At 41.2% G+C, this 13,855-nt stretch overlaps 1 protein-coding gene across 13 annotated transcripts in view; it reads left to right on the top strand.

The window, feature by feature from the left end:
* ADAM22 (ADAM metallopeptidase domain 22) overlaps positions 1 to 13,855 on the top strand; it is a 129,038-nt gene that overhangs the window by 57,336 nt on the left and 57,847 nt on the right. For all 13 annotated transcript variants that reach the window (XM_048306523.1, XM_048306515.1, XM_048306509.1 and 10 more), the window contains exon 4: positions 1,248 to 1,314. In XM_048306523.1, the coding sequence (XP_048162480.1) occupies positions 1,248 to 1,314 (67 nt within the window). The remainder of the gene's footprint in view (positions 1 to 1,247; positions 1,315 to 13,855) is intronic.

Below are 13,855 nucleotides of genomic sequence, written 5' to 3'. Positions count from 1 at the left end.
CAGAGTGTGTTCTGGAGAGGACCTTAGGGTCTGGGACATTCTGATCCCTAACTACGAAGCTTCTAAAATGTTTAGTCTTCTAGCTTAACAAACAAGTCCAAGAATGTAGGCAAAAAGCATTAAGAATACAGAAGTTGTAAAAATGTATAAAAGGGGTATAAAAGAAAAGAAAAAAATCATCACGGAATGTCTAAGCTCCGGTGTTTTGCTGTTTGAAGGAGAAATACTCGATTTTTGCCTCTTCTGCTGAGCAGGTATGCGCTCACTGCCTCCTGCCCCAGTGGCCAACCTGCCTTTTGTCAGGTTTTCTTTACCAATTCTTCATCTTTTCCAGCTTAATTGTCACTGAGGTGGGACAATAGCAAGACTTTATACTGATATAATCTCAGTAAAATTTTGTAGTCTTTGAACACGCTTAGTGAAATTTATGATGTAGATAATGTGGTCTCATCCAATCTTAACAATTCTGTGATTCTGTGTTTTGCCTGACTAGAAAATAACTATGAGGAAGAGTATTTGACTGGTTTAGCATTTGAGTGTCTTAGTAAATACAGCCTGCATTTAATTTATATATGTTTGCCTCAGGTCTGATTGTTTTTTCTCCTTGGTGTTTGTTCCAAGTCCTTGTGTACTTGGAGACTGGGATTCCTATTGCCCAGAGTCTTTTCCTCTGGCATTGCTAAAGCTGCAGGGCTCCCAGGGAGTGTGTGCATCTGTGCTGAGAGCCTTCCTGGGCTGTGGCTCCTGGGCCCACAGCTTTGCCTGCCCATGCAGCATGGACCCCAGCTCACCATGTTGGTGTTACAAGGTCATGTCGTTGTTGTGCCATTGTGCCCTTTGAAGCCTGCCAACACAGCTGCCACTTTCCTTCAGATTCCAACTGGTTTCCCATCCTTCTGCTTTTTTGCTTTTTTTGAAGTTCACCTAACTTTGGTCCTGTTCACTTTTAGCAGCAAATAGAAAAGTCTCTTGAATTACAGTCAGTGTCAGTGGTTGGTTTTGAACCTTCCATGAAGACACTCCCCTCAGTTTTCCTTGTCCTACCTTCTGCTGTTAAAAATCAGTGTATCCCATGCACTGTGTAACTCCATTGGAGGTGGTTGTTTCAGTGATTTTTATGAACATTTTAGGAAAAGTATCCTGCAGGTTTTGCCCTTTTCAAATGTAAATGTTTAATCAGTGCTTGCTGAGAGGGAGTACAAGAACACATGCATGAAGCTTATGGCTCTTTATTCTTCTTCTTGCAGTGACCTTCTGTCTTCTGAATATCTTGAGAGGCATATCGAGCAAGGTGGGAAGACAGTGGAAGTTAAAGTAAGAATTTCCTTTTTATGCTTTTCTTTTTTAATTTGCTTGGCTTTTGATGTTAATGCAAACTCACATATTTTTGTGAATGGAGAGGTAACTGACTTTTCAAGTGATTTGTTTTACTGTTCTGAGGCAAGCATGTTTCATGTTTTCTAACTTTCAGCTTTAAACAAGGCAAATAAACTCCATTGTCTAATTTAGTACATTCATGTTTATATCAAAATGGTATCCATGAAAAATGTATACATAGTGGTTCTTTTTACTAGTAAATATACTTTACTTTTGATGCCTATTGAAGAAAATCTTTTTGTTTTGGTAGACAGCCTTTTCTCATTGTACTAAACCCAAAGTTTGTTGGTTTGTTATGAACTTATTTGTAAATTTGAGAATAGTAAGATTTATTGTATAATATTTCCAAATATCCAGTCACCAGTTGTGGGTTTCTTTCTCTGTATGTTTGTTGGCATGGTGACTACAAGATGCTCTTTGTTGCTGTTGTCTTGTGTGAAATGTCCCACAGCCTTTGCAGAAGTGTTTTGTTGCTTGCATGCAACATGGCAGATTTTTCTTGAGGACCCCTCTATTTGTTAGGACTTATTTTGCAGATGTCAGCTATAATTTTTGTATCAATTGCTGTAGATTACATAGAGTGTGCAGAAATGTATTATACGTGGTACAAAATGGAAACTCTAAATTTGCCTATCAGGTAAATACTAGGTAAAATTTTGTTCAAAGTTTAGATTTTATTAAAAGGAATCCCCAAAACTGTTTTACTAAATCTGAGATCATCTAAATACTTTGAAACAAATGCATTAATCTCTGCAGTGTGAAAGTGGAAATGGGAATGGACAAAGCAGTCCTTTATCCACTGGATAGCTAAGATGCATGTTTCCTTTGGTTTATCCCCTTCTGTCATTTGCAGATAGGAAGTCTGCTCTTCCACTGTTATCAAGATAATAGTCTGCATACATTATCAGACGGAGGCAAACACATAGGTGTTCCATTAAATGGTAAAGACTAATTTCTTAGCTCTGCTCTGCAGTCAAGAAGTCTTGCTTGACTGAAATTCAGAATATGAGTCAAAGCAGAAATAAAGATAATAGCTGATATTAGTAAGAACAAAACAACCCATTTGTCTGCATTAAGATATATATGCAAGTTAGCTAAGGTAATCCATCCAAGCCCTGTCACTGAATTGTTCCTGATGAGCAAACCTTAATCAAGCAAGGAAATGTTTGAAATCAGTGGCTCTACATATTTAAGTACTGTTTAATTGAATGGGGAAATGATGAGGGGATCAGGTCTTTCAGAGGAAGGGTCAGAAAATGTTCTGGGCAAAACAGCTCCCAGCCTCAAGGGTCCCAGAGATTATTTCCCCTTCATTTAGATGCTGAGCCAGGCTCAGGGTATACCTTCAGGGATGGCTATCACTGCCTTGCTCAGTATTCTCAAATCTGTTTTAAGTAGAGAACTGTCATTGCTGCACTGAGCTTGATACTTGAGGTGAGCTGAACTGGGAGTGAAAGGGGCTGCAAAGACTGTACTGCAAAGGAGAGGGGTTTCTGCTCGAGTGGCGAGTTTCTCTCTCTGTGCTGCCCTGTACCTTGCATACCCGTGGGCAGGGGTGCAGGGGTGGCCAGGCTGTACAGGTGGGCTCTTCTGTCCCCTACTATTCCACTGCTCCAGGAGTTCTGCAGGCAGCAGTTGTATGGAAGCATGCTAGGAAAGGGGATGTAAAGTTTTTGTTTGTTTTGTTGCATCTGAGTGTGTGGGATTGGCAGGGAGAGAAGAAGCTGCTGTGACAAAATGTCAGAAAAGCCTGGTGGCCACAGTCATGGGAACGTTTTCATAAAAGTTCAGATACCAGAAGATTTTTGGAAAAGTGCAGGCTACCAAGTACACTTGACACTGAGTGAGACTGATTTCAGTACTCAATAGATGTTTAAAAATAAATCTGGTTCCCTCTGACTGATCAGTATTTTTCAGAGGATCTGTAACTGCATTGGAGAGCTTTGTTTGTTTGTTGAACAATTTCTGAAAAGACTGGCAGTATCTGTTTTGCATTTGTGAATCTGAGCTCTGGTTTTACATCAAATGTTTTGAAAATCTTACTGCAACCACAAGAAATTTCCATGATGGTGATTTACCACCTTCAATTACTGTGGGAATTGTTCACCATAACTGGTAACATAATTATTATACTAGATTTTAGGGATTGTGCAGATTGCTTAGATATTTATTTAAAATAGCTAGTAAAAGGGTGCAACTTATGAATAAATTACAAAATATGCACTCTGCTATGCAGCATATTCTTAAGCAGAAGTTGAAGAGGTATTTCAGAAAGGAGCCAGGTTTCTATCAGTTGCTTCAACATGCTGCTCTTCATCCACCTCTGTGTAATTTGTCTTGGGTTGTAGGCAGAGACAGAGGCAGCCTGGCAACATCTCTGTTGCTGCTTTGGTGGGAGAAATGGTGACAGAAAGAAAATGTCCATCTGCCATCCAGTGCCAGCTGCAGGCTTTGAGCAAGACTATTTATACAGCAAAATGGCCTCCTCTGTTCTTGGCCTTCGTACTGGAGGGGTGTATTTTAAAATGTGTCCATATTCCCCCTTGCATTTCTCTGTGCAAGAAGACAGCACAGACATGCAAACCATCAGTGCTGCTGTTGTGCCATCAGCAATACGGGAGAGGAAAGGAGCTCTGAGCCGCTGTGTGAAGGCAGCTGTACGTACACTCAGCGGTTCGGGAACATTACAGGCATGAGTGTGTCTGGGAAGCAGATCCTGCCGTGGCTCATATGCTGTGTGGAGTTGATAACTACTTTTGCTACTCCTCCCACTCTCCTTCCCTCCCCGTGAAACTTCCTGTGCTGTAAAATACATATGGATCATCTGCCATTACTGAGGATGCTTTGAAGAGGAGAGGCAGGCAGGGGAAGGGAGAAAATACCACTTTTAAGTAGCAAAGGAATTTGTACTGGGAGAAGAGTCCTCAGCTTAACATACCTTTTCATCATAAGTTGCCTTACATTTGATTTCTGCATAATTATTAATACATTAGACCATTGTGAAGGTGGAACATGTTTTTGCAGGGTGCCAGCATTTAGCTGCTGTAGAGGAGAGGCTTCTTGTTAATTTGGCACAGTTAGGCAGCACCTAAGACATTCTTATTAAACCAGCAGCAGTGTGCAGTGCCTAAGAAAAACAAAAGGAGGTAGATGTTTGAATTATTTCAGTGTTTCCCCCCTCACCCTCCTTTACTGTACATCATGCCTCTACTAGGAAAGCAGCAGTGTTGGCCTAAATTTCCTCTGGTAGCAAAGAGAATAATCAATTAATAAGAGAGAGAAAAACCCTTCTTGGCATTGCCTTTTCCTGATTGTGTCATTCCAGATCATCCTATGCTCATAGCACATCAATACTCGACCTGTGTGTATACCTAATGTTGTTGCAGTATATCTCTGTGTCCTTTTATCTCCCTCTCTCCCTCTTTTTTTGGTTGTCATTCTGTCACTGATGCTGTCAGTGAGATGAAAGGCAAAAAACAGCTGTAGTGCTGAGTAATTCACATTGCTGGATTTTTCACCCTCAGAAGGAACAACTGATATCTATTCAGTGATATTTTCTCAATAAAATGTTTCAGTTTTCCTCTTCAGAGTGTGTAGAAATAAATGTTTCTGCTTGTATTCCCCCAAAACATTGGACAATTCTACGAGTTCTTAGAAAATTGCTTTCTGAAAAAAATTAAGCCATGAAAATAATTCAGAACCCCAGTCAGAAAACTTGCACAGATAGAGATGTGGTAGATAAATACCAAAAATTTTTGATGGCATGTTTAAATACGACTAGAAGGAACTATATTTCATAGGCAGTCCTTAAAATCTAAAATTCTTTAGTGTGGTGGTGTAAACACAGCATGTGTATTATGGGCACAAAATTACAGTGAGAGTGCTTACGGCATAAACTGCTGCTTTTTGCTTCAACCTTGCAGCATGTTCATGTGATAGCATCAAGCAACATGAATGGGGACATATCAGATGCTAGGTACTGTTTTTCTCTTTTGTGGCGTTAACAGAGAAGCTTTGGCCAGCCTTGTCTCGTGGGTTAGGATTGCCTGGTGGCTGTGAGTCCCAAGCTGTGCTGAGCCGTGCTGCTGGGCCGTGCGGTGCTCAGACTGTGCCCACTGGGCTTTCTTCAAAGCACCCACAGCCATCCTGTCCAGCTGGGGTGCCCCAGCACGGCCTCCTGCTCTGTGGGGGTGCCAGCAGAGGAGCCATCATTGTAGTTTGGCCAATGGGGGGTGTGGGGCAAATGCATGTTAATGCTGCACAGCAAAGCAGAGCTGTTAGCTTGCAGAAGTAGCCATTATGTTGTGTGCATTGTTTGACAAGCAGTGTGTGCAAGATGCCTGTTATTGTAGCTTACAGCTATTTTAATGCTTCTGCACAAGAGGGGAAAATTACTGTTCTTCATTGCCTTGCTGTGCGTAAAGCCTTGGCTAGTGTGTGACATGATGTGTATTTGAATGGCTCTTTAAATGTCCTTTTTAAGGAAAATAATATATAAGGGAGAAAAATATTAAAATCTTGAAAGACCAGAGGAGTCTGGGTACCCTTGATATGGCAGATACTGCTTTTTCTGTTAAACTTTCTCCTTCAAATCTGGCGTACTTGAGGAGTTGTTAAGGTACAGTCCCTTTACTGAGGGCAGTGTGTGTGTCTGTGTCACATCTGTGCTTGTGTTTGATGAGACCTTACCTAAGTAGCATTCCAACATCTAGTTGTTATCTCCACAGGTATGAACTGATCATAAGTCTACAATAATTTTTGGTGCAGCCAGAATAAACACTTAACCAGTGAGCAGGTCATTTTAATAATTGACTGCTATGTTTCCAGTCTTACAACAAAGTGCCTCTGCAGCCATCTTCCAGTTAGGGCATCCACTGTCTGAGTAGAATCTCTTATTTTTCTTCAGGTTTTGGTAACTCACCATTTTGTAACCAAAGAGGAAGGTGTTTCAGTTGTCAGAAAAGCCTGTATGCTAATTCCTGTAAGGGATTACATTTTCTCCTGAAAAGCAGAATACCAGCTGGGCTGGCAGAGGATGGGATGGGAGTGCAGGAAGACTCAGCCCTGGGAGGCTGGAGCCTGGGGCTGGTGGGGAGCTCTGTGTGCATGTACCTGGAACTTGCACAACCTGGTGATGAAAACTGAAAAGGAACAAATCATAAATAATGCAGGAATTATATATGCCTGTTTCTGGCAGAGCTTTTTTGGCTGTGTCCAGAGACTGGAGAAGCCATTAGTATCAGAAAAATCACTCTCTAGCTTGTGTGAGAGAGGACTTTGAACAAGGGCTCCTGTAATGTCGTCAGATCTCCTCTCTCTTACACCCTCAACAGAGCTCTGTTTGCCTCATGGCAAATTATTAACAAATCTGGGCCATAATCTACTTTTTAGTGATAGCAGTAAACTAGCTGAAGAAGAACTGACAGGGAGTCTGAGTCTGACACAGTTTAGCAGGGGGTTCCTGCAAGGTTGATCTTCAGAGTGCTCTCATCAAATGTTTTCATTAATGACTTCTGTAAAAAAAAGTATGTGTATGTTAATGAAATTTGCCAACAGTGAGAAGCATTAGAGTGCACAGAAAGATCAGCTGGAGAACTGGCTATCTTTGACCAATAGAGTAAATAAAAACTGAATAGAACAAATGGCAACTTCTTACACTTAGAGACTAATTACGGGTGTTTTCACTGTACAATGGAAGTTCATAAATTGAAAGTTCCACAAGAAGGCGAAGATTAGAGTGTAGTAGTGGAACAGAATGGCAGGATGGAAGCAAACTGGTCTCAGAGTATACCAGTCAAATTATTTCCTGTAAGTTTTGACTGGAATTAATGTTACTGTATGTGTCTTGATGAAGAGTTGACAAAATTTTTTAATTTCCATGTGTTTTCAGTTATTCTGGACATCTTTTTCTTTCAGTAGTGTCATGCTGTCACACTAACTTGATAGGCATTGAGAAATATCTCATTTTCCTGTTGTAGCATTGTTTGAATTTTGGAAGCAAGCCCTTTGGGGTTTAGAAAATCTAGTATCCTCTGGGGGATACCAGGGCAAGATAATCAGCCCTTGTATATAATGCATTTGCCTGACCTAATGATGGTGCAGGCTGGCACTTTTAATGTACATTTACAGTAGCTTTTTTTAAATATCTGATTATCTCCTTGCTATTACTAGCTTACTTTCTACATACATCCTGCTACCAAGGAGAAGAAAATTAAAAGTAGCAGCTTTCTGTATTAGGAGTCATTCCCAGGTCATGGTTTTGAATATACTACACTAGAATGAATCCCAGATCATGATTCATGTAGGATTTTGAAGGTTTAATTATCTTGTCTCCCTTTTCTTTGTGACATTAAAAAAATTATCCTGTGGGTATAACTAGTCCTGCAGGGGAAAAAAACTGTCAGAAAGTGGAAGTCTTCCGGAGCTTAAAAAGTACATTTCACTGTGGATGTGGACCCCAGTGATGGTGCATGGTTCTGCTGAAGTGACAAGTCAAGCGACTGTGTGACCATCAGGAGTCACCTCTTGAGTACTCTGCCACAGTTTTCTCTCGTTCCAGAAGGAGGACAGCTTGAACTTGCAGAAAAGTCTCCCAGCTTTTTGCACCTCATGAGTTATTTTCCATGAGCCTGCAACATACGGTGTACATAGCCAGAGACTGGTAGCAACCAAGTGTTCTGTAATCTCAGACCATACAGGGACGGAGTATGGCTGAGAGAAATTAATTACTTCTATAACATTAAAGAACATAAAATCACTTTGTAGATGCTCTTATTAAAAATAAAAGTATCTTTTTGGGTTTAACTTAATCCCTTTGAGGGGGAATTAAGCTAAGCAAACAGAAGCTGCTGTACTTCTGAAGGACTGCTTCCATGCAAGGCTTTGGAGTGCTTTAGCTTGACATCTTTACTTTCTTCATCTTGACTTCTGTAAATAGCTTTGCCTAGACATGTCTGTTGTTCCCTATGGATACCAAACTGGCACTGGATTAACATTAACAGTAGGTTAATGTTTCTAGACACAGCCTAAGGCTCTGTGAATTTTCACTTAGAGAGAAGGTTCTGTCATTCAGAAATAATGAGCCAATAAGGATATAAGAGTGGTATTGTTTTCTATTTTCCTCAGAACTTTATGTTCTGCTGACTGATTGGTATCCATGTAGGTGTTGTGCTGTGTTTATAGTAATCTTGTAAATCACATTCTTATACCTTGGCTTCACACTTGGGGCAGGCTGATGAATTGAAGTGGCAGATTAGAATGGGTAGATTATAAAGAATTTTCATACTGTCCCTTAAAATGTTTACTTCCATTTCCCTGGAACAGGCATGCAGGAATGGGGCAAAATGACTGTCATTAAAATGACTTGTATGCCATGACTTAAGAGACACTAGCCACTGGTACAAGAGCTGTCTGAAAGGCAGCAACAGAGTAGGCAGGAAGAGGTAACCTGTTCTCCTCTGCCTCATCTTTGTCTGGCAGCCAATAATAAAAATAATTTTCCCTAACACCAAGGTAAGTCAAGGCAAGTCAAGAGTCTGTTTCCCAGGCAGATGCCAAGGCAGCTTCCAGAGCAGATGGTGTTGCGTTGGCATGAGCTCTCTGTCCACACCCTGCAGCTATGTTCGTGGAGCATCTTCTCTCATAGCTACTGGGCAGTAAACAGAACCCTCATTTGGCCTTTGAACCGGGGAGCTGGGCTGATACCTCGTGCCATCTGCTGAAGGCTCTTGCTGTGAGTCACTGATGGCAGTTGGAGTGAGTCGCCTGCGTGCAGGATCCTGTCACGTACGTGCGTGTCTCTGTTTGTTAAGAGTGCTGCCAACAGTCTTTAAACATGGGCATTTTGTGGAGAAGGTTTAGAAGCAGCTGTGCCTTATCCCAATTTTGGAATCCGTGTCTGTGATTTCAGAATCTGAAACAGCGTTATAAACTAATGTCACTACAGTGTGTCGGCTCTGAGTTATGTGAGCACATGTGATAGCCATCCTCCTACAGAGGGAGGGCACCGTTCACATTTTCAGAACATTTGGCTTTCAGGCATCTGCAGTCCAGAGACTACTCTGCAAAGAGGTGGTGCCAGGTTCCTGGCATTGTTACTGAGCTGAGTAAAAGCTGAGCACAGGGCTCAGCACAGCCTGACAGCAGGGCCCCTGCCAATTGCTGAAGTATGTGTCAATTAAATGTCTTCTCTCATTGCAGTTACACAGGTCAAAGTGCCATTTTGACTTTTCTGTTTACAAATAGAAACCCATTCATAACAAGTTGTTTTCTGCTAGAAGTCAGTGATCGAGGGTGCATTTTCTTTTCCTGTTGCTGTTGCTCATGCAGCCTTAGTTATGAATTTTTGTAACTAGTGGTCCCACAATGGGTAGCTCCTTAAACAGCTAATAATTATGTCTGGCAGCTAAACATTATCTGGCATTCACAGAATGGTGGCTTGAGCCTTAGCTGGCCTTTTGGGAGCTTTCTGCTGCAAGGAAAGAGAGAGAGATATGTTACTAGGATTTGAATTAGACCAGCAATCTCTTTTCCTTTGGATTAAAGAATGTTAAAATAGGAAGATGTAGGAGAAGGGAGGTATTAATTTTAAGGTCAGTGCCTGACTGTTGCTTGAGTTTTACTGGCCAGCACCTCTCTTAATTGCAGAAGATGGCTTACTTGGAGATCCAATGTAGAAAGCAGATGAATGTGCATCTTTATTTTACTCCCCTGGGAAGGTCATAGCGTCTCTGAGATGAATAACAAGCCCTGCCAGTGAATGGTCAGCAGATGCTTTCTGCACTCTGACTGCAGAGAAGGGTGAACTGCAACCATTAATGACTGTCAGGGCTGTTCTTTTGCTTTACTTATTTCACCCTTTATTATGAATATTGGTGAATGTTTTTTTCATCTCTTTTGTGTCTGCTCAGCAGCTGGTGCCTCTCAAAGCAGGGACAAACTATCTTAAAGGATAAAAAAGGGGATGGGTTTTACTTGCATTGCTGACATCTGTGTCTTATAATTTTTTATTATCTTTGCCACAGTACGTACCCGACAAAGTTGCAGGAAAACTTGTACTGACATGGGCAAAAGGGTTGCATGTGGTTGGAGATGAGATGAGCTGTAGCAGTTCACAGGGCACATAGCCCTAATTCAGGATTTTGCTATAATTATCCAACTTAAGCATCAAGATGAAGACTATCTTATGAACTGACAACTACCATAATGATTAACTTGCTTTAATAGACCCTGGGGTCATTCTGGTTTTTGGTTTTTTATTTTTTGTAGGAGGTTATTACATTTTTATCTCTCCAAATCAATAAACTTCCTGTTAAAAATCTGTATTTTCTGTACTGCCCTTGGACATCACCAGTAGGTTGTCCATCACATCAAGAAGATTCATGCAGGAAGGATAAATTACTGATCCAAGGAAATGGACAACAGAGTGCCATGGGCATTGGCAGACAATTTGCCTTGCATGGTGCAAACCGCAGCATGAACGGTGGCTGTGTGCCTTGTGGAGGCAAAAATGTCAAACTTCTCCCCACTGTAGCATTAGCCTGCCTTTGGATATGGCATGAGTGTCTGCCTGTGTGTGTTGCAGGTTTGTGTCCCAGCCATTGTCACCAGGCTGGCTTTGCCTCATAGGAGGTGACATTTCGCCTAATTTTCTCACAGACTCTGTAGTGACCAGGTTCAATTTTAGAGCAGAAGTGGGTAAATGTGCTGCTCAGACTTATGGATTGCATATGTTAGAAGAGCAGTCTGATTTCCTCTCATCTTACACCGAACCATTCCCCAGTAGCTGGCAAAGGCCAGTGTGGAGGTTTGATCTGCTGAGATGGGCAATTATTGCTTTTGAGAGAACAGAGAGAGGCTCTATTAGCTACAGGAAGCCAATAACTCTTCACAAAACACCCTTGATGTTCTGGACTGAGCTGTAGTTGATGCTAATTTGAGCTCCTAAGGGAAGTCTTAATTTTCATATGGGACCAGAATATTTTTGGGGAAAAAAAAGAAGATTTTTTTTTTTCAGCTTTTGTCTCACTGCTACAGATACCAGTAGGTAAGGGAGACAACCCCAGTCCTTCAGGGAGTGTTTCCAAGAGCAGAATAAAAGAAGATATGATGACTATGTTTAGTCTTTTGGTGGTCTTAGATCTCCCACATACTGTGATTTCTTCTCTTATACAGTGTATTTCATTACAGCACCTGCTATAAAACAGCTTAGTACATGTCAAACCCAGCATGATTTCAGCCTTAGCACTATAGTGAGGCAACAGCAGTAAACTTCTTGTCCAAAGGTACATGTGCTCCAAAAAAAAATTGACCTTGGAGGACTCCACAGGACACCTGTAGTGTCCTGACTCTCAGTACAGAACCATAGAATCACAGACTCATTAAGGCTGGAGATGACCTCCAAGTTCATTTAGTCCAACCTTTGACCGAACACCACCATGCCAACTAAACCATAGCATTGACTGCCACATCCAGTGGTTTCTTGAACACTTCTGTTCTCAGAATTTGTAGCTTTAAGTATCCATACAGGGATCAAACCCACAACCTTGGTGTTATTAGCACCATGCTCTAACCACCTCAGATAATCTCATGCATCAAGTGCTTGGAAAAAAACTGTCTTCATTTAAAGAAGTGAAAATAAATTTTATTAGCTTAAGTTAATTTTATTTACTGGTTTGAATTGACTTACATTATAATGATAGGAACATAAGTAAAACATAAAAAATACCTCCCAAATGCTAGCATATAGAAATTAATGTTTTGTAGTGTTAAGAATTGGTCCCTGAGACTGAGATCAGAGTTGTGTTTCTATTACCACCAGAATTACCATGAGCTGTAGTAGATCACTGAGTTGAATTGATTTGACCAAATAGAGTAGAATTTGTGTTTCTGACTTGTATTTTTCCCAGAAAATAATTTAGAGCTGTTTTTCTTATATTTTTCTTTTCTAGATCTGTATGCATAATTTTTTCCCATGGATTTATTACAGAATAAATTAATTTGAAGGTACTGTCATGGGACATTTATTTGATTCTCATTAGGAAGATCAAAACACACTTCTGAGCCACAGACTGGATTCTTAGTATGAAAAAATGTTCCTTCTGGTTGCAAAGACATGGTTTTGCAAACTAATGGAGCCTGAGATTCTATTTCTGGTATATATTAGCTACATTTTCTGGGAACAAACCAATTTGTGTAATTACTCCAAATTCCTTCCACAGCTAGAAGTCTGTACAACTCCCTACTGATAGTCTTTTCAGTATTATTCCCACATTCATGCACTTATTCCAGTTATATCTTTTACAGGAATACTACTTCAAGTATTCTCTTTAGAGAGTATTTTATTGCTTATAAGGTTTTAGATCATCCATATAGTTTGATTGTTAGTTTTGTTATTTGCTTACTGGAGTCTCTCTTTGTTTACTTCTTATTCATATATTCCTGAAAGGCTTAAGCAGTTCCATGATCTGTAGTGGGGGTCACCCTACAGACTGAAAGAAACAAAATCTCAAGTGAGGAGAGCTTAAAATAGCCAAGATACAGGAAATAAACAGGTGTAGAAAAGGAGGATAGAATGGAGAAAATGAGCCAAGGTTTCAGGAAAAACAAAGTATGATGTAGTCTCTCTGAAATCAAATAAGTTTAGGATATTGGTGGCTAATATATATGTGAGTACAAAGCAGAAATTAAAACAATTTCCTTTTCACAGATACTTGATCTGTGTCCCAAGTTCTTGATAGTCATGAGAAATGCTGGTCCAAGGGTAATGGGTCATACAGCTGCTGCCAGACACACCTTGTTGTAGCCTGGTATGGGTCAGCCACAGAGCTTCTTACCAATGTGAGACAGGGAGTCAAACATTACCTGTGTGGCACCAGTTTTCCTTCAGACATCCGAGCAGAGAGGTGCCCATGGTGGGCAGCATGGTGGTTACTGTGCAGGTCAGCGTGGTGAAGGTGTTCTGTGTCTGCCCCAAAGACAAAGACACCAAGGTGGATGGGCAGTGGAGGTGGCTGCAGTCACTGCAGCAAGTGGAAGGAAAAAGTGGTATGTGAAAGAGAGAAAATAACGAGATTGAAAGAAATTGGGGGAAGAAAAGGTGCCACACTTCTAATGGAAGAAATGCTGCAGGGATTCTCTCGTGGAGCGAAGGAACGAGCCTGGCAAGCAGTGTCAGAGTCGCAGTGTGTGGGGTCAGCGGCTGCATTCTCTGCGGTGCTGTTGCTGTGGCGGCAGCGGGAGCTGCCCCAGGTGCTCTGCACTGCGCGCCCTGGGGTCCAACAGAGAAGATCTTGGGGAGCAAATAACAATTTCCACTGACCAGGCTGAGTCATGTCTGTTTCCCTGCAGGCAGCCATGCTCTAACAAACAGGCTCCTATACTCTCTTAAGGAGTGCACCTCAAACCAGAGGCTCCCATACATTGCAGCTGCATTTAGCAATAGTTTCCCCATCTTGTAGAAAAGAGAACAGGATTTCCC

This window comes from Corvus hawaiiensis, chromosome 1 (assembly GCF_020740725.1).
Source record: "Corvus hawaiiensis isolate bCorHaw1 chromosome 1, bCorHaw1.pri.cur, whole genome shotgun sequence".
Taxonomy (NCBI): Eukaryota; Metazoa; Chordata; class Aves; order Passeriformes; family Corvidae; genus Corvus; species Corvus hawaiiensis.
This window is presented reverse-complemented; position numbering and strand designations above follow the sequence as displayed.